This window comes from Bactrocera latifrons, unplaced genomic scaffold, assembly GCF_001853355.1.
Source record: "Bactrocera latifrons isolate USDA-ARS-PBARC rearing strain unplaced genomic scaffold, ASM185335v1 scaffold_107, whole genome shotgun sequence".
NCBI lineage: Eukaryota > Metazoa > Arthropoda > Insecta > Diptera > Tephritidae > Bactrocera > Bactrocera latifrons.
In genome coordinates this window covers 422,022-447,148 of record NW_017534486.1, presented here as the reverse complement: position 1 = coordinate 447,148, position 25,127 = coordinate 422,022, and the positions used below count along the sequence as shown (strand labels likewise).

The 25,127-nt window shown below is 39.2% G+C and overlaps 2 protein-coding genes across 2 annotated transcripts; both read left to right on the top strand.

Annotated features, from left to right (window-relative positions):
* The first annotated feature begins 1,368 nt into the window (after positions 1–1,368).
* Positions 1,369–20,012, top strand: LOC108970893 (estradiol 17-beta-dehydrogenase 11). The gene is made up of 7 exons (XM_018936593.1): positions 1,369–2,218; positions 13,876–14,031; positions 14,359–14,535; positions 14,605–14,677; positions 16,502–16,679; positions 18,984–19,109; positions 19,430–20,012. Exons 1-7 carry the CDS (start codon positions 1,883–1,885, stop codon positions 19,515–19,517), a joined length of 1,134 nt encoding a protein of 377 aa, XP_018792138.1. The 5' UTR covers positions 1,369–1,882; the 3' UTR covers positions 19,518–20,012.
* Positions 20,013–22,853: 2,841 nt separating this feature from the next.
* On the top strand, positions 22,854–23,948 carry LOC108970599. The gene is made up of 2 exons (XM_018936081.1): positions 22,854–23,586; positions 23,657–23,948. The coding sequence occupies exons 1-2, from the start codon at positions 22,894–22,896 to the stop codon at positions 23,870–23,872; spliced, it is 909 nt and encodes a 302-aa protein (XP_018791626.1). The 5' UTR covers positions 22,854–22,893; the 3' UTR covers positions 23,873–23,948.
* Positions 23,949–25,127: the final 1,179 nt, after the last annotated feature.

The window sequence follows — 25,127 nt, the reverse complement described above, 5'->3', positions numbered from 1 at the left end:
CGCTTATCATATCGCGAAAACGGTCGCCATTGACGGTTATGTTCTCACCGGCATCATTTTTGAAGAAATGTGACCCAATGATCCCACCGGCCTACAAACCACACCAAGCCGTTGTTTTTTTATAATTCAAATGACAGCTTTTGAATCTCTTCAGGTTGCTCTTCATCTCAAATGCTGCAATTTGCTTGTTTACATAACCATTGATTTCTGGCTCATCGCTGAAAAAATTTTGTCTTGAAAGCGATATCTTCTTGTAGCTTTTCAAGAGCCCACAGAGCAAAGCGATGTCGCTTGGGTAGGTCGAGCGGCTTCAGTTCTTTTACAAGCTGTATTTTGAATGCTTTCCATTTAAGATCTCGTCGTAAAATCTCGACGTAAAATGCGCCGTTCCGTACGTCCGTCCGAGTCGACTCTCCACGGTCTTCGTTTACACTCTCAGCTAGCAGCTATTTGGACATGATCTATTCGAACGATCCAATAATGAATGCTGGGTCTCAAGATGGGCAATTGTGTTGCGAATAGTAAATTTAGTAGGCCAATTCAGGCATAAGTCTCTCTTTAACGAAATGCCAAAAAATAATGAACAGAAATATTATGACAGTTTGACACGCCTCACGCGTGATCTGCTGAAAAAAAGCTATTGAAAAAAGTACCTCTACTTGGATCGCCCGTTATATGAATTTTTCCAAAAATTGCTATGTACCACAGCAATTAGCTTCGAGCGTATCGCCGTTTTATGGTTTCGAAACTCTCTAAAATAGGCGATCTTAGAATTTAGTAGTAGTCTATCTCTAGTTGTGTTATCGGTGGGTCAAGTTTGTATGGAATGCTACTGAACATTGGTAGACAGCCTGCGTCTGCTACGACTGTTACTAACTTTGGGTGCTTACGGCACTCAACCCACTTCACAATTTTCACTCATAATCGAATGCTGCGTCACAAACCACTCGATCGCAACGAACGTTACTGGAGAAGCTCACCGAGCGCGTGAGTGCAGCGTTTTGAATTTCACGACAAGGCCAAGACACCAGGCAAGCCGACCAACATAACACGAACATTAAGATAACAGCGGCGCGGCAGTGAGAATGAAAAAAGTAAGCAAAAACAACAGCACACACCGCGGCAGTCTAACACTCAATGCGGAGACTATTGACTTACCTTTTTTGTGTTGTTTTGTTGTAGATCGAGAAGCTTTGCGGGGAGTTTTGCCATTTGTGGCTCTTTGCTGACAACCTGATTGACCGGCAGGAAAGCGGGCACCATTTACAGACGCGCCTAATTGAGTACAATCACCAAAGAAAAGAAAAATTATGATAATTAAAAAAGTTTGAGCCAAATTCAAAGAGTTGAGTAGAAATTGTTTTTGTGTACATTACAAATGGCACTCGGAGCGCTTATGAATGCAACCAGCTCGACGGCAGGCGGTGCGACAATTGCGATTTACGCGTCGAACGGGCGAGATTGTCGAGATCCAAAGCGCGCGCTCGCTTACCAACGCCAAGATCACTTGGGTTACAACAACACCAATAAAGTTACATAGTTTTTTTCACACAATGAACATAACAGAAAACAGTTAAGAAATTCCAGCGGAAAGTAAAGCGAAAACTATAAATAATAACAAGCGAGCGCAAAAGAAAACAAAAAGGCAATAAATATTTGAGAAACAAGATCGCTAGCGCGACGCGTCTACATTTCGAAATCATATTTTAGGTGACAGTGCGTGCGTAGACTCTGCGAGATCTGAGTGTAGTTGGCCAATAAGTGTATAAGTGAAATCAGCAGACGCAGTTAGTGCCGCAAAGTTTGTGTTTAAAAATAAATTTCGTTTCAGTTCTAATATTTTTTCGTTTGCAAACTGAAAGCGCCAAAGTTTTTAAGTAAAATGGTGGAGACGGCAAAAGTAACGACTTTTACGCGTACGACCACCGCCGTGCCAGCGCCTGCCTCAGCACCAGCAGCTGCAACGACGCCAGCAACCGCGCCCGTCACGGCAGTCTCCGTTACGCCGACGCCAGCAGCAACAACGGCGACGACGACGACGGCGGCCAGAAATGCGCAACGCAACGATGAGACCGCGCGTGGCATCTACAATCTGAAGGTGATCGTTTTTTTCTTGCTGCTGCCGCTGATCCTGTTTGCCGTGTTTCTGAAGCATTTGCTTGACTACCTGTTTGGGCTGGGCGAGAAGCCGAAGGATGTGCGCGGCAAAGTCGCTGTGGTGAGTGAAATTTTAGTAGCGCACGGTGGGTGTGTGTGTGCGCGGGGGGAATGTGGTACAGGTGCGCGTCAAGCGTCTTGCGAAAGCATGCCATGCAGTGAAGCAATGGTGGGGGAACACTGGAGTGGTGTAAGCGCTTGGCAAAGTGGCGCGGTGAGAGTATCAATGTCAATTGTGCAAAAAAATAGATAATATATTACCATTGGGAAAGTTTTAATGAGCAACGGAAGCGATTCACTTACTTTATGTGACGCTATGCGACATAGAAACGTCAACGATTTCAAGTTTTATTTATTTCGTGGGAGAAGTGGTTTTTATATGGATGACTTTGCGAATCGATATTGCTGATGTTAAGAGAAAATCACAATGTCGGACATATTTTAAAGTGTTTACGATTAAAAGAAAATGAATTAAAACTTAAGTAAGAGCAAGAGGTCGTCTCATTCTCATTTGATGAAAAACGCTTGCCACGCATGAATTTTTTGAGTTCTGGAAAGAAATAGAAGTCGCTGGTGGCCAAATCTAATGTATGCGGTGGATGCTCCAACAATTCGCACTTCAATTCGTGGATTCGTATTCATTCTCAAAATGCTCTTGTGACACGGTGCATTGTCCCGATGAAAGAGGATTTTTTCAATTGGTTGCAATAATATTCAGAATTAATTGTTTTACCAGTTTTCAAATATATGGCATCCCAAAAAACTGATGCCATAACCTTCTTGGTCGATTACCGGACACGAACTAGTTTCGAAGTCGAATTTACAGGTTCACACCACTTTTTAGATTCTTGTTTTGGTGCAGGATCATGGTGATAGACCGAGTTCTCATCCATAGTGATAAATTGACGTACAAAATCAACTTAATCCTTTTTAAAACGCTGCAAATATTGCTGCGAAAGTGTTTTGGTTCCACTGTTAACGAATGCGACACCCATTGTAGACGCAACTTTCTAAAACCCAAAATTTCACTTAAAATATGGGTTACACTGTCTAATGAGATGTGTAGAGCCTATACTAAATCTCTCTTAGTCAATCGACGATCGTCCCAAACCATATCCTGTATTTTGGTACAAAAGGTACAAAGTGGTACAAAGTCTTTAAAGACGGTCGAGAGATCGCCGAAGACAGGGCCGACATGGGACATCGACTTCTTTAACTGATGAAAATATTAAAAAAGCAATGAATATCATCGTATTCACCAGATTTAGCTCCCTGCGATTTTTCTTGTTCGCCAAACTGAAATTGGCGCTCCGTGGAGCCCGTTTTCAGTCGTTCGAAGAGATAAAACAAAATTAACAAATTAATTGTAGCAGGCTAAACTCCTACTTATCCAGAATAGACTCTGACATACCTAACGAATGTCCTGCATGCAACGAGTCTCCTAATGACACTGACCACCTCTTTGCATGCCCAACCAACCCCACCCATCTAACACCCCTTTCCCTTTGGTCCGACCCCGTCGAAACAGCACGTTTCCTGGGCCTACCGTTAGATGACATCGACGACAACACTGATAACCCTCACCATCCCAACGGGGACTGATAATCGTTACAACAACAACAACAACATAAAACAAAATTCGCTGAATCCGCTGAAGGGCATCCCAGAAAGTATTTATTTGTTTCGAGGACTGGAAAAATCGTTGGCATAAGTGTATTACATCTGGTGGGGATTACTGTGAGGGCGATCAAATAAATATTGAATAATAATTAAATAGTTTGCGTCTTATTTACAATTTCTGGGTACCTTTTTATTACACTGTTTTGACGTGAAATTTAGCACAGATGTCACCAACACATACTACCAACTTACAAAAAATTTACTGATTCGAAAAAAAATATAAATTAAAAATTCAACTTTCAATTTGATCACAGCAGTATATAACTGACGAGTTTCTAGAAATTGAATTTTTCGCGGACACATTGACATTAATCTCCAGATCAACTGCGATCAACAGTCGTTCTAGGAGCTGTAATATCTTATTATTATTTCTTTATCTTTCGTCTAATAGCGATGAGCTGATGAATACATTAACAAAAAATAAAATGAAGTTTATAATAAATAGCCACTATCCCTGGGAAATCAAGTAATAATATACAAATTTACAATAGTATGTCTATTGCGCTTAATATTTTCTTCGCAACACCTTTACCTATGCATTCCCGATAGCGATTAGGTCATCAGATTCATTTCGAATTCACGGGGTTGACTGAACGCAACGATGCGTGTGTAACCAACAGCTGCAAGCAGGCGCTGAGATATTAGCCGCTCCCCAAATTAGATGTCATAATGTTTTGCTTAATAATAATATATGTAGCGCGTGCTGGCTGCTTATGGACCCGCCTATACATGTATGTATGCATTTCTAAATACTGAACACATATGTGCATACAACTTTATGCCTGTAAGCATTTCTACTGAGAAAACTTTTCGGAAAAGCAATTAAATGTATTAGCATATCGGGTCACTGGTCATGACTACACTAAATAACATGCCAGCGACTTTAATAAGAATTTTTCAAAACACGCTTAGCAAAAAATTGATTCGAGTACGCAGCTCTTGGGTGTGGCACAGCGCTGTTAACCGCTTAGCAAAGCATGAAAACAAAAGTGAAAATATTTATTTGTCAATTGTATACAAACTTTTGTCTTTTTATTCATTTAATAAAAATTAGTTACAAACACATACATACATACATATGTGTATGTGTGTCCATGTAACAGTAGTGTGTGCTTGTTTGTTTTCATAATTAATTTGGTAACTCTATCGGTTTTGTTGACCGTCAACTAACTGGTAGTCCCGACTATAGCGGAAAACAAAACAGATTTGTTTTTATTTGAATATTAAAGTAAGCAAGTTTCTGTTTATTCGAGCAACAACTTTAATTAACAGCACATTTATTTATTTTTTATAAATTCAACTGGAGGCAAGTGAGTAAGCGTGACGGTATTGAATTTTTGCGAAGCGCGTTTTCGGTGTGTTTTTTTGCTTGGCAAATGAGACAAGTGCTCAAGGTCAGTCCCGGGAAACGACAACGGCTTGAGGAATGTTGCGCTACAGACGTGCTAAACTATGCATATTTTATTTCCCAACCCCGCCACCCTACTGCTTGCTTTTTACGCATGTGTGAATAAATATGTCTATATTTATATGTCGTGCTGCTGCAAAACTCAATAGAAACCTGTTTCTTCGTGACGCGATCGCTCAAATTCATACACACAGCACTCGACAATTGTTGGTCTCAAAGCCAATCGGTAACTCATTCTCATCATATTCATGCTATACGGGAGCTTCGCTAAGAATATGCCATTTGTGCTGGCAGCTCGTTTGCGCGTCTCTGAGCTGTATGTGTCAACAGCGCATTTCCAGTTAATGACGTTTCGGCAGCACTCACTCATCGATCTCAATGTCTCAAAGCGGACAGTTGTCCGGCTTTTTGGGTGAACTTGCTTTTAACGATATGTGCTTGTCGATATTACCTCTATTTATGTAGAGGTATGTCTGTAGGCGTTGATCTCTTCACGTTTCAGTTCACCCAGTGGTTGAAAATTAAAAACGCAAGGAGGAAAGCTAGTCTATAATAATGTCAATTGGTAACTAGTGTGTTCGGAGCTAGTTATGCAGATAATTTGGGGTAAAATAAACCGGTAGAGTCATCATTATCTTATTATAAGATTAAGATAAGGTAAGATAAGATAAGATAACTGGAAAGTTCTATCGAGCGAAATACAATGATATTCTAACGGCTCAATATCATTTTTGTTGTGCACTTAAACTTCTACTTCATATTGGGTATTCGACTAGGAAGCTACTTCCCAGCTTGCATTCTTTTGAGCGCTGAAGACAGGAGAATGTCGATATAGATCCGATGAACACGGTAGATGTGAGAGCAATTCGTTGCATTTTCGCAATAATTTCTATTCATTTTTTTGTCATCCTCGTGTCAATCGGTCGATTGTGAGGTCGTTTCGTACTTCCTTTGCACAGAGCCTGCATACCAAATCAATATTTTGATAAAAGGTATCTTCAACAAAAATCGCGTATCACATATCGGCCAGAAGTGTCTTGAGTAGCAGGGTAGCAGTGGAATGTGTTGCCAGAAGCAAGCAACTTCACTTCTACTGAGTGCCATACCACAAAGGCATCGAGGACAATGAAATGATGGACGAGATTGCCAAGAGTGGTCATCCGATAACGTGCACTGTCTATACGACGATCTGGACAGAAGCATGGTAAAGAAAAAGAATACCCGATGTAACGAGCTACCTGGATGTCTAGAGCAAGGAAACAATGCAGCATCTCTTGTACACTTGCCCCGCATTGGCAAGACTACGGTATGATACACTGGAGGATATCGGTACTGAGGCCGCAGAACCTGTTAAAATTCACGTCAAATGCAGGCATCCTGAGCTATGGATGGACTTAGCAAGTGAACTCCATCTGGTATCGCAAAGGACAAAGACCTACCAGATTAACCTAACCCATTCCAACTTATGTGCAACACATTCGTTTCATATCTTTACCGTATCAACTATCTTGATCAACTCTATTCTATGTTACAGTAATCCAAACCCATTTGATTGTAAAAAAATTTCAGAATATAAGAGGGAACAATTTACCAGTACCGTATTTACCGGTTTTACTTCACTTCACTTGCTCTGTTCCCGTAAGGGAAATTCTGGTTTTATTTCAGACACTCAACTAGCAATTCGGAAATGCCTCAATCAATTAGCTAACCAACTATAGAGCGCCCGATTTCAATAGATTTGTGAAGAAATGTTATTCTTCCAGAGAGTGTCTAGTTGAACTCTACTGTAGTCAAATGCATTGCCTTCGTAAACTTACCCAAGTGTAGATCACGTGCTTTTAGATTTGAGCGGGTTGTAGATGAGTCACAAAATATTCAGTGATTCTAAATTCTCAATACTTTCCGTTCTGTGTTGAATTCTATGAGCACTAATTCGATTTGTATGGCATCGTCAATTAGCATGATGAGCTGTAGATGCGCATATTTTCGGTTCATTTGGAATATTAAATATTCGAGCTGCTTTAGATGCTTTTTATATTCAATCATTCAATCACTTCATGCATTCATACGAAAATATATATATATGTATGTACATATGTATATGGATATAGTTATTTACTCGTACATATAATATGTGCCAAGTAGAAATCTCCATTTAAGCAAATACAAATTTTTATTGTTGCGTTGAGTTTTGGCAAGACGTGTCCAGTCACTGGAATTGTTTATAATATTGCCTAATTTTGTTTTAAATTTCAATTTTAACATGCGTATGATTTGTTGTATTAGAAGTTTACATGGATAATGAAGCTTTGACATGTTTACCATGTCTTTAATTAGTTCGACGTGACTTTTTCGAGAAGTTGTATTCATGATTCCTCATAAAGCACTCTTATATAATATAATGGTCAACTATTGGGTCTAGTAACTATGTTCGTGCGGTTTTTGAAGAAATGGCGGAATTTGATTATTTTTGCATTGTTGCATTATTCCGAACATGATTTGCCAAGCTATTGTCCGTGTACGCACATGAATCTACCGAATAAATCATTCATTTGAAACGTAAAAAACAATATAAATTTATTTTTGCAAAGAAATACTGTTGTAGGAAAAAATTAGTAAGAGTTTTTTCATAATTTAAAATTCGTAATTAATTCTTGAAAATCTATGTCGTCCCCTTCAAAACACTCCTCTTTGGGCCCAATAGACATGTGCCAACGTTTTCTCCAATTCTCGAAACAGTTGTTTTAGTCAATTTTCGAAATGCAGGCGGCGATTCACGATTAATGTCTTCAATTAATTTAAAACGGTTTCCTCGGTGCGGTCGTTTGAGTTTTCTGAATAGCTAGAAGTCACACGGTGGTTGTGGCACGATATTTGTTAAAAACTTGGAGACAAACTCACGAATAATCAAAGCAGTGGGCGACGGGGATTATCGCGGTTGTTGGCCTATAATTCCAGCGTCTTAATGCGAATATCTTGGCACAAACGAATTTTAATATTCAAACCGTATTGCCGGTCGGAAGGAGTTCTGAGTGCACTACACCTCAATGATTGAAGAAAACTGTCAACATAACTTTGTTTTTTGACCTGTTTTAATGTGGCTTTTTTACCTTTGCCACGATATTCGGCCGATTGAACGTCGGCTTCCGAATCGTAAGCATAGACACAAGAGTCATCGCCAATAATAATACGTTTCATGACATCCTGGTAGTCGGAAAGCATTGTTTCACAGACGTTACCACGACGCTGTTTTTCGAAAAAATTGATTGTTGTTTGGAAGTAATCGCGCTTTCACTTTTCTTAGGCCCAAATTATATTTAAAAATGGTTTTCAGTGATCTCTTCGATATTCCAAACGATGCAAGTATGATCTCTCACTATTAATCATCGATTCTTAAGCACCAATTTCTTTCCTTTTATCGACGTTTTGATCATCAATTGATGTTGATGGCCGTTCTGGACGTGGTTCGTCGTCAACTCCTTCTCGACCCTATTTAAATTATTTGTAACGAGGGCAGTGAGTCGATTCGTCGTCGTTCGCAGTAGTTCGGAGTGACTTATGGAGCGACTTGGCGCATTCTACGTCGAGATTGTAAATTGAAAGCACACAAAATACAGCTTGTGCAAGAACTGAAGCCGTTTGACCTTCCCAAGCGACCCAAGGTTGCCCTATGTGCTCTCACATGAGATTTTCAACAAGACGGCGCCACTTTATACACGTCGCATCAATCAATTGATTAACAGAAAGGACATTTCGGTGAGCAGATGAATTCACCGTTTTGGACTGGTGGGATTGGCCAAAAGAAAGATCGTGTGATATCACACGGTTAGACTTTATCCTGTAGAGATATGTGAAATCTGAAGTATATGCGATTCAGTTTTTGGAGCAAAATATCACGCGTCTCTTTCGCCTTTTACTGTCGGAATGCTCGAACGAGTCATTGGAAATTGGTCAGAATGGATGGACCGCGGTCAACATTTATAAAAGATAATCTTCAAACAATAACTTCCGAAGAATCTCCTTTCGAATGATAATAAACATGCTCCATTAAATTTAAATTATCTGTGTTTTTTCTTTACAAAAGTAGGGAGCCTTTAAATGGATCACTCTTGATACATACAAGGTGCGTTCCAAAGTAAACAGGACTTAAAAAAAAGATCAATTCATTTTTTAAAAATAGTCTCCTTTTGCGTCAATACAGCTTTTTCTATTGCCCAAAAGCATGTCGAACGAATGTTTTAGCTCATTGCTTGGTATGGCCGACAGTATGCCCGTGCAAGCCTTTTCAATGATCTCTACGTCTGCATAACGCTTTCTTTTCATGAGCAAATGCATTCTGCCGAAAAGAAAGAAGTCGGGGAATACGGGAAGTCGTTAATGGTTAAACTGTGATTTATGGTCAAGTAATCGGTCGCAAGCGTCCTTCGAATGTTGGATTCTGAGCAATTTTTGGTCGTCAGTTAATTTGTGCAGAACAAACCTTGCATACACCTTTCGTAAGCCCAAAAGTTCTGTTAAAATGCGATAAATCGATTTTTTGCAGATGTTCAATTCCGGCTGATTTTTGATGAATTCACGCACGGTTTCGATGGATTTTCCTGTGATGACGGATTTAGATTGGCCCACATGTTGATCGTCATTTATGTCCTCACGGCCACTTTGAAAACGTTGAAACCACTCTTGCACACTGCTAGGGGATAGGCAATCATCGCCATAAAGTTGTATCATCAATTGAAACGTTTCGGTAAAAGTTTTACCAATTTTAAAACAAAATTTAATGTTGGCTCTTTGTTCGAAGCTCATTTTCGCATCGATAGCACAAACAAACTGATACTTAAAACGCAATAATTCGACAAATGGATGCACCAGGGGCGGTAGATTCAAAAAGTCTTGTTTACTTTGGAAAGCTCCATGTATATAACCTTTTATTAACCTTCTATAAGACCAAAGAGAGACTATAGACAAACTCTTAATCCACTTGAGCGCCAAGAAGAATGAATATGATGACAATGTCATATTATAATACATATACTGTGACGGAGTCCTTAAAAGCTGTTTATAACCTCTGTTTAATTTAATCAATGGAATAGTTGTGTAGTCGAAAGCTTCTAATTGACTTCGTTTAGGCCTTTGTCTAAATATATAGTAATACAGCCTTAGTCGAACATTTGTGACTCTTTAGAACATATTATATCAGTCTAAGTTACACCTGCCTACGGTGGGCATACAAACTTCCATTTTGCAATATAAAATTCGCTAAGGTTACTCGTTACAAAAATACTCGTTGCCAACTTCGCGCTCAACGAAGCACACTGCTGAGCACTAATTACCAGCAAATTTAATGTCAATTAGGCTCTTTAACTCATATCAAATGACTATCATTTAGCACGCTTAATGGTTGTAAAAGAAACTATTAAAATGTATTTTTTATGCTTCTTCAACAAAATGCTTAGTTAATGACGAAAGTCATAGAGAAGCTAAACTAGTTTATTAAAGGTCGAAAACAACAACAAAGTGAGAAAATGCGAAATGCGACGAAAGCAAAATGGCAGAAATAGCAATGTGAAGGAAAAATAAAGACGCGCTAAAATAACTAAAGAATGTAATAAAAACAGAAAACGTGTAAAACCAACGGAAAATGTGGTAAATATTGAAATAAAAGAGATAAAAATAAGAAAAATCATTGTGAAGAAAGATAAACATGGGAATTTTTTCAATTGTTTTCTTATTACAAGAGTAATTAGCATATTGTAGTTAAATGTGCATGTGTGTGTATGGCAAGCAAGCGTACTCGTGCTGAGTGTTGGCTGTCAACGGTAAACAAAAACAGACAAACGCGCGCCAGCCGTTAAATTAAGCGCCGAGGGGTTAGCGACAAAGGCCACTGCAAAATGTTAATATAATGCCAAATATGTCAATTTATAAATACACACATACACACACTGATACATACGTGTGCACATGCATAGTTAATAACTGCACTCCACTCGCTTGCTATTTGAGGCATTTTGAGTGAGCGCACGCTGGGGCGGATGAGTAATACGAGCAACAAATGCATGCTGCCATGTATTGGTGTATGCATATATGTATGTGCGTGTGTGTGGGAAATGAAAAGAAGCGCTACACCCGCAAATGCAGAATGTGGCATATTCAATTTCAGCGGTTGTGCTGTGCTGTGCTTTGAAGGCGGCTGCTTGACTCGCAGCGAGGGCTTAATGGATTGCCTTGGTTGCTGCTGGCCGCCAGATGACCAGCTGACTGCGCAATTAATTTGATGATGAACATCTTGATAATAAAGATGTTGCTGCTGTTGTTTGCCTGTAGCAGCGGTGTGCGCTCTTGGTCAAGCTGGGTGGCGGCACTCTTGAATTGTTGGCTGCGCACTGGAGCGCTTGGCTGCGAGTTGCGCAACATTTACATTTACATCATAAAAGACATTAATTGAGTTAGCGATGAGGGCATGCCTTACACTGTTGGCCACCTATATACAGATACATGGTGCATATGTATATATAGAATACTTGTTAAAGCTTGAGCAGTAGCATCAAAGATTCCTGTGTAGTGTGTGTTTAGTTGTGTATAATTGCTTAGCAGTTTTGTTTACTTTTATTAATAAATGTAATGGGGTCAATTTGCTCTACACACTTTTTACACAATTTTTTCAATAATTGAGGTTTTTTTTTTAATTAAAAATTATTATTTTTATGACTAATATTTATTACTTTACGTACATATTTTTATGAAAGCTAAAACAATATATTACTTTAAGCATATATTGATTTAAGCACCATAAATTACTTGATTGTCATATCTCTTATTTATTTAATTTGTATGTAATGATGACTATGAATATAGTTAGCTAGAAGTTAAAGGAAGCACTTAAGTAACAGGAAAGAATGAACTAAATTTCTAGCGAAAACTGAATGAATATAAAGAACTTTGATTTTTTTTTAAATTTTATTTTATATTTTCTTAAATGCCAACGAGGCTGACACATGGATTATAGATATATGCCTGATTTTTTTACGCCATTTTTTGGAGAAGGGTTTATCCTTTACTTCCAAATAGTACTCAGTATATCCGGTTTTTCGAAGCGATAATTTTCCTGAGTTTTTAGCATAAAAAAAGACTCTTAGAAAACGAGAGGGTGAAGCAATGTGTAGAAGTTCACGCAAATGGAGAAGGCTTTCTCAGTGTCATTCACTTGGGAGTGGCCAGAATCGATTCTTTTACATACAGGGTTTGTCCGAAAAGTAATAGGGCTGCAGTTCATTAAAGCAGAGGTACACGATTAAATTCTGTGTGGAATTCGGTAAATCTATGACAGAGCCTTTTAATGAAGAAGTGGTGTATTTCGGTAGCACCAGGCTTTTTTTGGAGAGCCGGAAAGAGGTTGGTCGATGAAAGAGCAAATCCAAAGCGAAAACGATGCTCATTGTCTTTTATCGTCCACCAAGAATTTCTTCTTCCTGGACTCAAAAGGCTCAAACGAAGGTCAATCAAATATGTCTTCTACCGATGAGAGCTGTCCCCGTCACAATGTCAAAATCGTGCTTGGAAACTTTAATGCCAGGGTGGTAGAAAAGGTATCTGTGGCACAATCGTCTTCGCCGGGGCGGTTATCTGTAGTGTTATATTCCAACATAGAAAAATTCATCACACCACCGGGCTACTCCAGAACGAAAAGCCATCTAGGGCCAGACGAAATAACTTCTGTCATCAAGCAAACTGTCGTCGCATTCGCGAGTTGGCTCCTATGTCACTGTTAACAGTTCTAACTTCGAAGTCGTAGATAATTTCGTCTATCTTGGAGTCAGCATTAAGACCAACAACAATGTCAGCCTCGAAATTCAACGCAGAATAATTCTTGTCAACAGGTGATAGTACTTCGGATTGAATAAGAAATTGAGAAGTAAAGTCCTCTCTCGACGCAGAAACTCCGAATTCCACAAGTTACTCATCATCCCCGTCCTGGTATATGGTGCAGAAACATGGACGATGACAACATTTGAGTTTGCATTACGAGAGAAAGGTTTATTCTGACAGCGGCTATGCTGGCTAGGTTATATTGGCCGACTGGCTGAAAACACCCCAGCTCTGAGAGTACAAGGAAGAGGAAGACCTCCTCTACGTTGGTAAGACTAGGTGGAAAAGGATCTGGCTACTTTGGAACTTCCAATTCTCGCCACATAGTTAAATAGAAGTACGACTGACGCGCTGTGGTAAACGCGGTTATAGCTTCGAAGGCCCTGTCTACGCCAACAAAGAAGAAAAGAAGCTCTCGACGTTCCTTCATCTGCGCCTGCATAGAATAACAGAATAACAGTGCTGCTTGTACCATTCCCTAGTACTTTTGAACGGTAATCGGCTAATCGCGTATGTTCCGTTGCTTTTCAAACTTAATTCCAAGATAATATTTAATAATTCTTCTAAATGTTTTGAATTTTTTCAATTTAATGTATTTTGTACATGACTTTCGGGGAAGTCATAAAAGCACGATTTTCTTTGCACCGCCTTTTTGTACAAAATGCGCCCTGTAAATAGAGTTAATCCCACGTATGTAGAACTGTAAATAAATTTGATTTTATTTTTGCATAAAATTAACCGCAAATTTTCTGTTTTCTCTGCAGGTGACCGGTGCAGGTAATGGCCTTGGCCGGGAAATAGCCATTGAGTTGGCTCGAAAGGGTTGCAAATTGGCCATTGTGGATGTGAACTCGAAAGGCTGCTACGAAACTGTTGACCTCATTACCAAAATACCCGGTGCCGTGGCCAAACCATATAAGGTAGGCGTGCATATAATGCCCATGCAAGGACGTCGAGTGTGTGTTCATACAACAACAAATGCATACGAACAAACAAACACAGGAACATGCATGCGAAATCACTTTCCTTTCAATTATAGCGGTAAATATAAGCCAATTACATGCAAGGCTGTTATTCTTCGAACCCACTTGGCTATTTGCATATGACTGCGCGTAAAAGTATGCTACGCTTACTGGATTTTTCTTTGACTTATTGAGTTTTATTTACGTGACTTCTGTGCATAATGGAAATCACCTGTGTCAAGGTGCATTTCCAAAAAATTATATTTCTTCTCTTTCATTATACAGACAGATGTCTCGTCGCCACGTGAGTTACAGTTGATGGCGGTGAAAGTCGAGAAAGAATTGGGTCCTGTTGAAATATTGGTCAACAATGCCTCGTTAATGCCTATGACCTCCACACCACATTTGACCAATGACGAAATTGAAACCATACTTACGGTCAATTTGGGCTCGTATATTATGGTGAGTGATATCAAGATAGTAGAAGTTAAGAACATAACTGTATTAACCGAAGTTTACGTGTTGTTGCAGACCGTTAAGGAGTTTCTACCGAAAATGGTGGCACGAAAATCGGGACATGTTGTGGCCGTGGCTGCTTTGGCAGGTGAGTTATTTAAAAAGGAGTCTTAAAAGTTTTGTTGAGCACTATTTCCTCCGTGAATTTGACCTTTCTCATATTGAATTTCATACCGTCATACATAGAGGTGACCTGGCAGGAACAAAAATGAAACACCTTGGCAAATTTGTGACAGGTTCAATATAGAAGTTTAAACTAAACATTTTTACTGGCTTTTGAAATGACTGATTTTAGTAGTCCAAATGATGAAGTTAACTCTTGGCAACAGCCGTAAACTGCTCAACTTAACTGTCCTTATTCTTTTTTTTATTGACGTTGATACCGCTTGCCGTCGTTATTCCTTTCGCTGTTTGGCACCAATTGGAGCCAGGTCATTCTTTGCTTGGCCTTTCCAACGGAGTTGCGATCTTTCTCTTCCTCTGCTTCTCCAGGGCGTCGAATACTGGATTGTTTTCATTCAATCGGACGACAAAATCTAGCGTAGCCGCTGTCCCTTAATTCACTGAACTACGTCAGTGCCGTCATATATCTTGTGCAGCTCATCGTTCCATCAGCTGTGATTTTTGCCATTGCCAATGCGCAAGGGACCAAAAATCTTCCGCAGAATCCTTCTCTCGTAAACTCGTAACGTCGACTCATCGAATGTTGTCATCGTTCATTCTTTTGCACCATATAGCAGGATGGGGGTGATGAGTGAACTATAGAATTTAGACTTTGTTCATTGAGAGTGGACTTTACTTCTCAATTGTCTACTCATTCCAAAGTAGCACTTGTTGGCAAGAGTTATTCTGCGTTGAATTTCGTGGCTGACATTGTTTCTGGTGTTGATGCTGGTTCCAAGACAGACGAAATTGTCTACGACTTCGAAGTTTTGACTGTCGACAGTGAAGTGAGACCCAAGTCCTGAGACTCTTTGTTCGATTACAGGAGATTTCTTTTCGTTCAATACCACAGTCATTTGCTTCCTTTCCTTATCCAGTCTGGAGAAAGCAGAACTAAAAGTGCCTTTGTTGAGGTCAATGATATCAATATCATTGGCGTACGTCAACAGCTGAATACTCTAACAGAAGATCTAAAAGAAGATGGAACTTTCTCTATTCTATACTCTCTGCGGCTCGAACGTTTGCTGTGGTCGTCATCAAAAGGAAGATTTCTCTACCGAGGCTGATTTTTACATTTCATTGCGGACATTTTTTATGTGGCGGGTCTCAAACCCAACGCACAACCTTGTGGATGTTTTGTCTTATGACTTAAGCTCGCCCTTAAACGGATGTTCTTTGGCTACCCAGGGGATACTTGGTCTAAGGAAGGAAGTCGAGAGCTGCTTTCTGGCCACTCCCAAGTGAATGCCGATCAGAGAACTTTCCTCACTTGCGTGAACTTCTACACATGATTCAATCCATTTTTTCTATCCTTAGTATTAGCATTGCCTTTTTGATTGCTAGCAAACTTAAATTTATTTTTTGGGTCTATATTGAGGCCCATTATGACATGATGATAATTTGACAGTTACATATTATTTGGGGTTAATACCGTGAAAAATCAGAAGATTTCATCCAAACTATAAGAAAAATAATAAACTAAATAATAAACTTTGAAGAATGTAATGAAAAATGAAGGATATGAGGAACAATATCTCATTTTCTACACCTTCTCAACTGCTTCATTCATTACTCCAACGTGAATATCTTCGGCATTTTAGCAACGTTTACGACCGCCGAAAATGTGCTTTGGCCTCCCTCGTACCCACATACCCACATATGTACATAGCTTCGATTTAATTACGTGCGTGGCATAGCATCACATAGCGCATGAAATTCTTCTAATCATATGAAAATTCCATAATTGCAGGTTTGTTACCGCTGCCCGGTGCTGGCATTTACACCGCCACGAAGTATGGCATTTTGGGTTTTATGGAGGCGTTGCGCGGCGAATTGCGTCTCTCCGACTGCGACTACATACGCACCACCGTGGCAAATGCCTATCTAATGAAGACTAGTGGCGATCTGCCCTTACTCAGCGATGCGGGGTGAGTGCAACAACAATAATTATAGTACAAAGTTAGCGGGGTTACATAATGGATATGTGTTCATGTGCATATGTTTAGTAATATTACATAAGCTGCTAGTTATGCGTCTAGGTTAAAAGCAATTAATGCCGTGCGGCAAGAATGTGGGTGGCAGGCAAAAATTGGAACGCATTACTGCTCGTATATATGTATGTATGAGTGGCGTTAGTTTCTAAGAATGTAATAATCAAGAGTATGCTTTGTATGCAAAATTTTGCGGTTTTCCAGAGGCTTGTACGTGCATTAGGGTGATGCTTAGAAAGTAAACAATTTTTTTAATTTTCACCTCTTCAAACTATAGTGTTACCTTTCTACACAACCATTCCTGACACTTTTAAATACATTAGTGTGATCCGTAAAAAGTCAAATTATGATATCTTGGTTTTATTCTCTCCAGCGTTAATATTATACTCATATTTTTATAGTTTAGTCATACCATTCTCAACCTTAACAAAATGATTCACAACTTTCTACAAATGTACATTCATTAGGGCGTTGTCAATCAATTAATTATTTTTGAAGTCCTTGAGCGTTTATGTTATTCTTAACCTTAACATAATGTTCCACGACCTTCTGTATACATACATTAGGGTGTGATGCTCAGAAGTTAAATCAAATTATTTTTAGTTTCAAGCCCCGAAGAGTTAATCTAATCTCAACTTGACTATGAACTGTTCTTTGGAAGCTATCTTTCATTTTATGTTTCAATTTGTATTGCCTTAAATGACCTAACTCTCCATAAACGATTTACCTTTCTATATACACTAGGGTAGTCAAACATAGTTTAAAGCATCAAAGGTTAAATAAACGCTCCCAAAAAAAAACAAAAAAAAAAACAAAAAAAAAAAATCCAAGCCTTTGAGCTAGGGTGGTAGTTATGAAGTCTTGATCATCACGGAATAACTATAGCTCAATGGTGCTGCCGGCCCGTACCAAACCGTTTTTTTTACTCATAGAGTACGTGTGGATTGCTGCCTGACCAATAACGCATATTGTGCTTATTGATGAAGCCATTCAGCCAGAAATGAGCCTCATCGCTGAAGATGATTCATCATCATTCAGCCCAATTCACCAACATATGACGATTCTAGTGGTCAAGCAGCTTCAGTTCTTGCGTCAATTCGATCTTATAAAGATGTAGGCTAAAATCTTTTCGCAACATTCGCCACAGCAACGTTACAGAGGTGCCGAACGCTTGAGAACGACGGGTGAGAGACTGACTTGGGTGTTTCTCAATTGATGCGCAGCATTATTTTCGACACCACGGGTATGTCTTTGTCCCAATGGCACGGGAACATTTTCACTAGACCCTCAATGGTTGACTTGACAGGACAATTATGACGACTATAAATTGGACGTAGCGCTGAGTTGAGGCCACTGACTCCGCTTTTCGGTAGTAAATTTTAACAATTTCGACTCGCTGTTAGATCGTATAGCTTTCCATGATGAAATGACAAATCGTACTGAAGAAAAATGTCAAAAGAGCGGGAAAAATATGGGGTAGTTTACTGTCCTATCGGCCTACTTTTGTAGCGCATTTATTGAAAAACCCGATATATGCATTTAGCTACACTCTTTCGAATGATAAAAACACTTTTAAATGATATCTTGCAAGCTTTAACTTACACTTAAAATCGTTGAAATGTACCCAATTTAGCACAAACAAAAAAAAAAAAAAAAATTAAAAGCTACCTGAATTTATCTAATTTTTAACCTCTATGTATTAATCCTTTAAATTTATATGTGGCACCGTAATGCTATCGATTATTGGTATATATTTAAAGAAAAGAACAATAGTCTTTGACTTTCTGTAGAAGAATCAGAGTTTGGCCTTGTATAGATCGCCTTAGCCCTCTCACAGGATAGCAACAATAAAAATAAGGGTTGCCATATGGAAGACTTGTATTAAAATTTTCTTCCTATACCTAAGCACCACCCCAATGTATAGACATGTATGCCTACAATCAATACGCATGCCATACATTCTTGTACTTTAGCGTACCTTCTGTGCTTATATGGCTACAAAACGCACGAACACTTACACGGAACCCCCATAAATATACCCGATATACATACATACTATATACCCAAATGCTTGTGTGTCCATGTATTCATATTGATTTCTTAATTATTTTATATTGTAATTTTTATGACAATCACCAACTGCTATAACCAACGCGTGCGTGTAATTGGATTAACCTGAAATCATGTGCTGTACAACAACAACAACCACACTGATTGCTGGTTGCTCGTGTGCAAATCCAGCATAATGGCCAGTTATCCGGGCTTGCCGACACCCTACGTCGCCGAGAAGATCGTACGCGGTGTCCTCTACAATGAGCGCATGGTCTACGTGCCGAAAATATTCGCGCTCACCGTGTGGCTGCTCAGGTGAGTACGCTTTTATGCGAACGTAATGTGTGTGTCTGTGTGGCCATTGTTGCCAACGCGGCAAATAATTAAATTCAATTAAGAAAGTGCTGGCAAAATAAAAAGTGAAGAGCAAACGGTACATAAAAAGTGCCTGCGTTGGTAAGAATGCCACACTTAACAGTTATTATTTAATTATGTTGCAATTGCGAAACGCATTGCCGTTGCATTTTTCGCATTTATTCTATTTTAATTCACTTTACTGCATTGCTCATACGATTTTCACGTTTTTTGTTTTCCTTTTCGCCTTTCTCTTCCTTCTCTTTATTGTTTTGGCGCAGATTGTTGCCCACTAAATGGCAGGATTACATGTTGCTGCGTTTCTACCACTTCGATGTGCGCAGCGCCCATCTTTTCTACTGGAAATAAGTACACGGCGATCCACGGTCCAGCATATCCACAAACATATATACATACAGACACACATGTGTGCCCCTCCACCCGAAACTGTGGCCGTGTGTGTGTTCAATTTGGAGTTCGCGACGTTTGTTAGCTTGTAATGTGTGTGTTCCAGTCCTGCAGGCAGCCCGCCGCGTCTCGAAATCCTTATAAGCATTTGCCCTATACTTATATGTATGGAAGTATTGGTTTGCGCCTTCTTCTCCCGTTTCGCGGTCACACTTTATTGCATTAACAGCGCTGCTGCTGCTCATATGTATGCATTTAGCTTCTGCTTTCACATTTATTGTGAAGCCTTCATTTGCTTATCACATTTTGTATTGAAAACTTTAATTGTTTTTTTTTGTTTTTCTTTTTTAATTGTATTTCAATTCTTTGTGTTTGCGTAAAGCGTTACACTTTTATATTGTTAGTGTATTAAATAAATATTTAGCATAAGAGTACAATGTTAGTCATATCTACTAAATATTATAAATATATACTTATATTAACACATAAAACAACTGGTGTGTTTCAATGTACAAAAAAGTACTCGAAATTGGTAAATCAAACGCAAAATATTTAATTTTTCATCAATTTATATTGGTTCGTCTTCAAAGTAATCCCCATTATATGTATGTTATGCCAACGGCTTTTCCAGTCCTTGAAACACTTTGGATTTCCTTCAGCTCCTTCAGCGATGTTTTATCTCTTCGATCTGACTGAAAACGGAAGTTTAACTTCAATTTGGAGCACAAGAAAAAATCATACGGAGCCAAATCTGGTGAATATGGTGGTTGATCGATGGTTTTCATTACGTTCTTGGCTTTAAATTCGCTCACAATCCAAGCTCGATGCGAAGGTGCATTATCATGGAGTAAAATCCATGAATTGTTCTTTCATAATTCCGACCGTTTTCAAAATATGTTCTCAGGCAAATATCTCAATACCGCCAAATATAACTTTTTATTGACCGTCTGTTCTTCCGGAACAAATTTATGATGCACCAAGCTACGTATATAGAAAAAACAATGAGCATCACCTTGTTTTGTGAGCGGTTTTGGTGTGTTTTTTTTTCGATTTCGGCACGTTTTTTTCCTTCTCTTCCGATAATTGTTGACTTCTTTACATGTCAAACTCATGAACACATATCTCATCGGCAGTTATAATTCTCTCCATGGACATGGGATCGGAATTCGCACGATCAAGCATGTCCAAAGTCGGTACTCTTCATGAAAAAATTCAACTTTATAGGGACGAGTCGGGCAAGAATGCGTTACATACCCAAAATATCCACCAAAATCGTCCGAAAGAACTTGCGAGAGATGTCAAGCTCTCCTGCAATACCTCTAGCAATTGCCTGACAATTTTAAAGCATCTTTCATTTTTATCAGTTGAAGAGGTCGTACAGAACGAGGCATGTCTGCAACCACATGTCTTTTTGATAAAAGTGAGCCTTTTCCAACATTCGACACAAAGTACGTTTTCAAGTTGTTGGAAGTGCGATATTTCATAAAATTACTCTGAGAGACATCGTTGTTTCTTTTCTTGTTGCAGTGCTTGGTTTCATCGAAGTTATATAACGGTAGGCCCAAGAAGCGTGGAGTTCACTGTGTTGAAGTACCCAGAACGAAGTTGCGCGAGGTTCTCTCTAGATACTCTCGAAGCCTGTTCGGCGTACTTCGAGAGAAAGACCCTTTGATGATCATAAGATGTGACTCCGTTTAAAGCAGACGACTGCAAGGATGATTTCCCAGCAGAAACTGCTTGGAAAGGAGTTTATTATGTTTCTTGACCAGAAAAATACGGGCATCGCTGTGCAAATATTCTATCGGAGACATCCACAGTGCTTAAGCTTCTTCGTCTGCGTCTCACTACATCTCGGAGACTGCACCAATATGTAGTTTATGAACGGCCGGCGGATCTGTGGGTTTTTGACAGTCGGAAATGTAAAGTCTTCGACTGTAATGCTACGATTGCTGTGGATTCGATGGCGCAGAGAAGTAACAGGGAAGGTCGGAGAGATAGTCGTTTAGTCCCGAGATCATGTCATCGATTCTATTGCCTGACGTCATACTCGTAAAATCATTAGCGGACGAGGTTATAGAAATTCGCTTTGGTGATAGAGGCAGCTTCAAAATATAGAAGCTTCTCGTCTTTATTGACTAAAAAGTGGAATAGCCATAACCGCAGGTGATTATCACTTGCTGCCTAGTTCGAACTAAATGATGGATCTATAAAAACCTTCCAACCAAGTTTCCGGATATTTGAGTTACTATTTATGTTCGGTCTGGCAATGTCTGATCATTTTCTATTGGCAAAAACTTGTCACTTCTGGGTGATTGCTTTCTTTCGGCGGTCCAATTGTAGCTTGCAGCAGCTTATAATATATGTTTTCCAGGTAATCGCATCAAACTCATAGCAAAATATTCATTACCGTCAATCTCCTCGGCTTGGCCAAAGTTTGTACCGGCTGAACCTCATTCGACTATGACCGTTTAGGTTGTCGTACTTTTTCATCACCGGTAAACATCCGCTTAAGAAATTGGTCGATTTTGTTGCTATTCACCAGCATTTTGAAAATGGTCCATGAAGTTGTTTTGCGGTGTCGCGGGTGACAACCATGCAGTTTCACCGACCTATCATCTTCTTGATACACTTACGGAGAACTCAAAAAATCAAAGAACAACTTAAATATGTATTATGAACGATTTTAACTTCCTTTCTTTCGTTAAGTTAATATTAAGTATTAGGTGATAAAAGGTATGCTCGAAGTAGGTTGTTCGTGACTGATCTCCTAAAAAAAAAAAACAAAAGAAAATAAGTCTAATTGGCTTTGAAGAACAATATCTCAACCTCGAGAGACAAGATATAGCAAGCCAATAATAATATTATATAATATATGGCACATTTTTGCGTAAAAATTTCAGCTTCTTCTTTTTTCAATTTCCACCGGAAATTGCTTAAATTAAGAGATTTATTTTACTTGTAGAATGACTAGACTTTTTTGATTATTAAGTCGTGTATCGAATTGTTATGCAAATGATGTGATCGGTACGTGTGAACTTTGCAACGAATTTAGTTCAAAATAACTGCAAAAATTTTGAGGATGAAACTGGGTATCTCTATTTTGATAAAAATATGTCTATGTAGGTATGTGGGGTAAATATCTGGTAGTAACAAATAAGCAATTTTCGAAGATAACAAGACACCGAAATTGAGAATGCCTACCGAAATTGTCAAAGAAGTGAATTTCAGTAATTTTTCGATATTCGCAAAGTAAACAGGCAAATTTCGCTATTGATGAGTGGAGTTACAAATTTTAGAAATTATTGAACGGAAAACCTTGAACTCAACAACAACAACAATGGTAACAAGTAAATGGATTATTCATATACTACTTGTCTTTGCGGCCGTTTTTAATGCTGCGGTCAGCGGCAAATCCTATCGCGAATGCATTGGTTTTGAAAATGGACAGAAGTATGTAGCGAGCCAGGAAGATTGCGCCAAATATATCTATTGTGATGGCAACAATTCCTTCGAAGGCGCATGCCTCGCTGACAACTACTTCAACGAGAAAGAGGGTAAATGTGACGAACGCGCCTCGGTCGTGTGTAAAGTGGGTCAGCAATTGTCCGGTGAAGATAAACCGCACAGCAGTAAACAAAGTTTTGGTTCGGGCGTTGCGAGCACTGACGGTTTGCGTGTTGATCCCGTCAATATTTTCGATGGACAATTGATAAGCCAACAGCAAGCAAAACAAGAGCAACAGCTAGTAAATGGATTTGGTGGCGGCATTGTCGGCAGCGAGGCTGTAACTGGTTTGGCGCTAAATGGTATCGATGTCGGCAACACCGGCTCGTCCACCGCAATGGCACAGACACCATTGTGTCCACGGCGCTATGGCCTCGAAAATGTCATGTATCTACCCAATACGCAGTCTTGTGCCGCATACTATGCCTGCTATAACGGTATTGCCATACCAATGCTTTGTCCGCGGCACAGTTACTTCAATCAGATGACGTCGCATTGCGAACGCGAAAACAATATGTACTGTCCGGTTAGTTGTGTTCCTTTGTTGTAGTTTTGCCAGTGTTGCGACTTACAATCATTTTTTTTTCTGCTTTTAGTACGATCGTCCAGTGCGTTTGATATGCAATCGCGGCGTTTACGATTATATACCGCACCCGCGTAATTGCGGCTATTACTACTTCTGCTCCAATGGTTATTTGATGATCTTCCAGTGCCCCTTCCAGTATTTGTGGGACTATGTGCGACGCTCTTGCGTTCAACGTTCGGAAGCGAAGTGCTTTTCCAGCGCCATTGCGGAAGCGATGCTCACTTAGACCCACTACATATGTGTGTATATGTGGAGTACATTAATGTATGTTAATACATAATTATTTCTAGCTGATAATATAACTGGTACGGCCTTCTCAATAGATTTCCATATTCAAATATGCAAGTCAGCAGTGAACAAATGTTATCGGCGTTGTTTTATTTTCTTCGTTTTTATGGTTCTTGTGTTTATTTGTTTTGCTTGTATGTACTCGGTAAGTATCGGTTATATACTGGATGCTCATATCTAAATTAAATGTTCTCACAAGTAATCAGATAGTTTACCGCAACTAGAAAGTCGCAATAGTATTTTATATTCACAGCATAAATATAATATGTGTTTGCTGACTATTTTTGGTTGCACTGACGTCATTGCTGTCTTCAAGCATGCTAATGCGTCGAAAACTGTTAATGAGACTCAAACAGCCGCTCCTCAGGATGGTATTAAGGGTGTAATATTTTTTTTTAGATTAAAAAAAAAAAGTAAGTAAATGTAATAAATATGGCGCAAGAACCATTCGGTACCATTTGTAAAATGTTGGAAAAAATGGACTAATTTTCATTTGGAAAATGATGGTTACTGGTGATGAAAAGTAGGATACTTACGGAAACGTTCAACAAAAACAGTCGTAGTCGAATCGTGGTGGGTCGGCCAAACAGTGACTAAGCCAAGATTAACGGTCAGTAAGCTCTTGCTATATGTTTTTCTGCTACTTTGAACTTATCCTCTACCGCAAAACTTTTAATTTGTACTTTTACTGGCAATAATTGGAATTAGAAGGATTAGCCCATAGGTGAGATGTTGTGTTCCGGGACAACGATCATATATGTACAATATATCGATGGGGACTCGCCAAAAGGCTTAATTGGATGGAATAAGCTTATGCATCCAATTTATAGTTTATACCTCATGTTATCTGCGCTTGTCTATAGCGAATAATTTTGGTGGTGATGGTCCTATTCGTCGTCCTTGCAACTGCCTCGAAAGTTGAAGTACCCGATCTTATGAGCGTCACGGCGTGCTTCTTAAATGCCAAAAGTGTTCAATATCTGTTCGAAGTCGACCGTGGTAGTTTTCTCCTACTTAGAATGGAGCTATAACGCAGCTATAACCGCGTAAGCGATGTCTACGCCAGTAAAGAAGAAGAAGAAGGTAAATTTTTATGATCTTTTTTTGATAAGACAGTTATAATCAATTTTTTCAATCTACATAAATGGCAATGGCAGAAATTACTCTGAGGCATCTCGAAATCGACGAAGAGA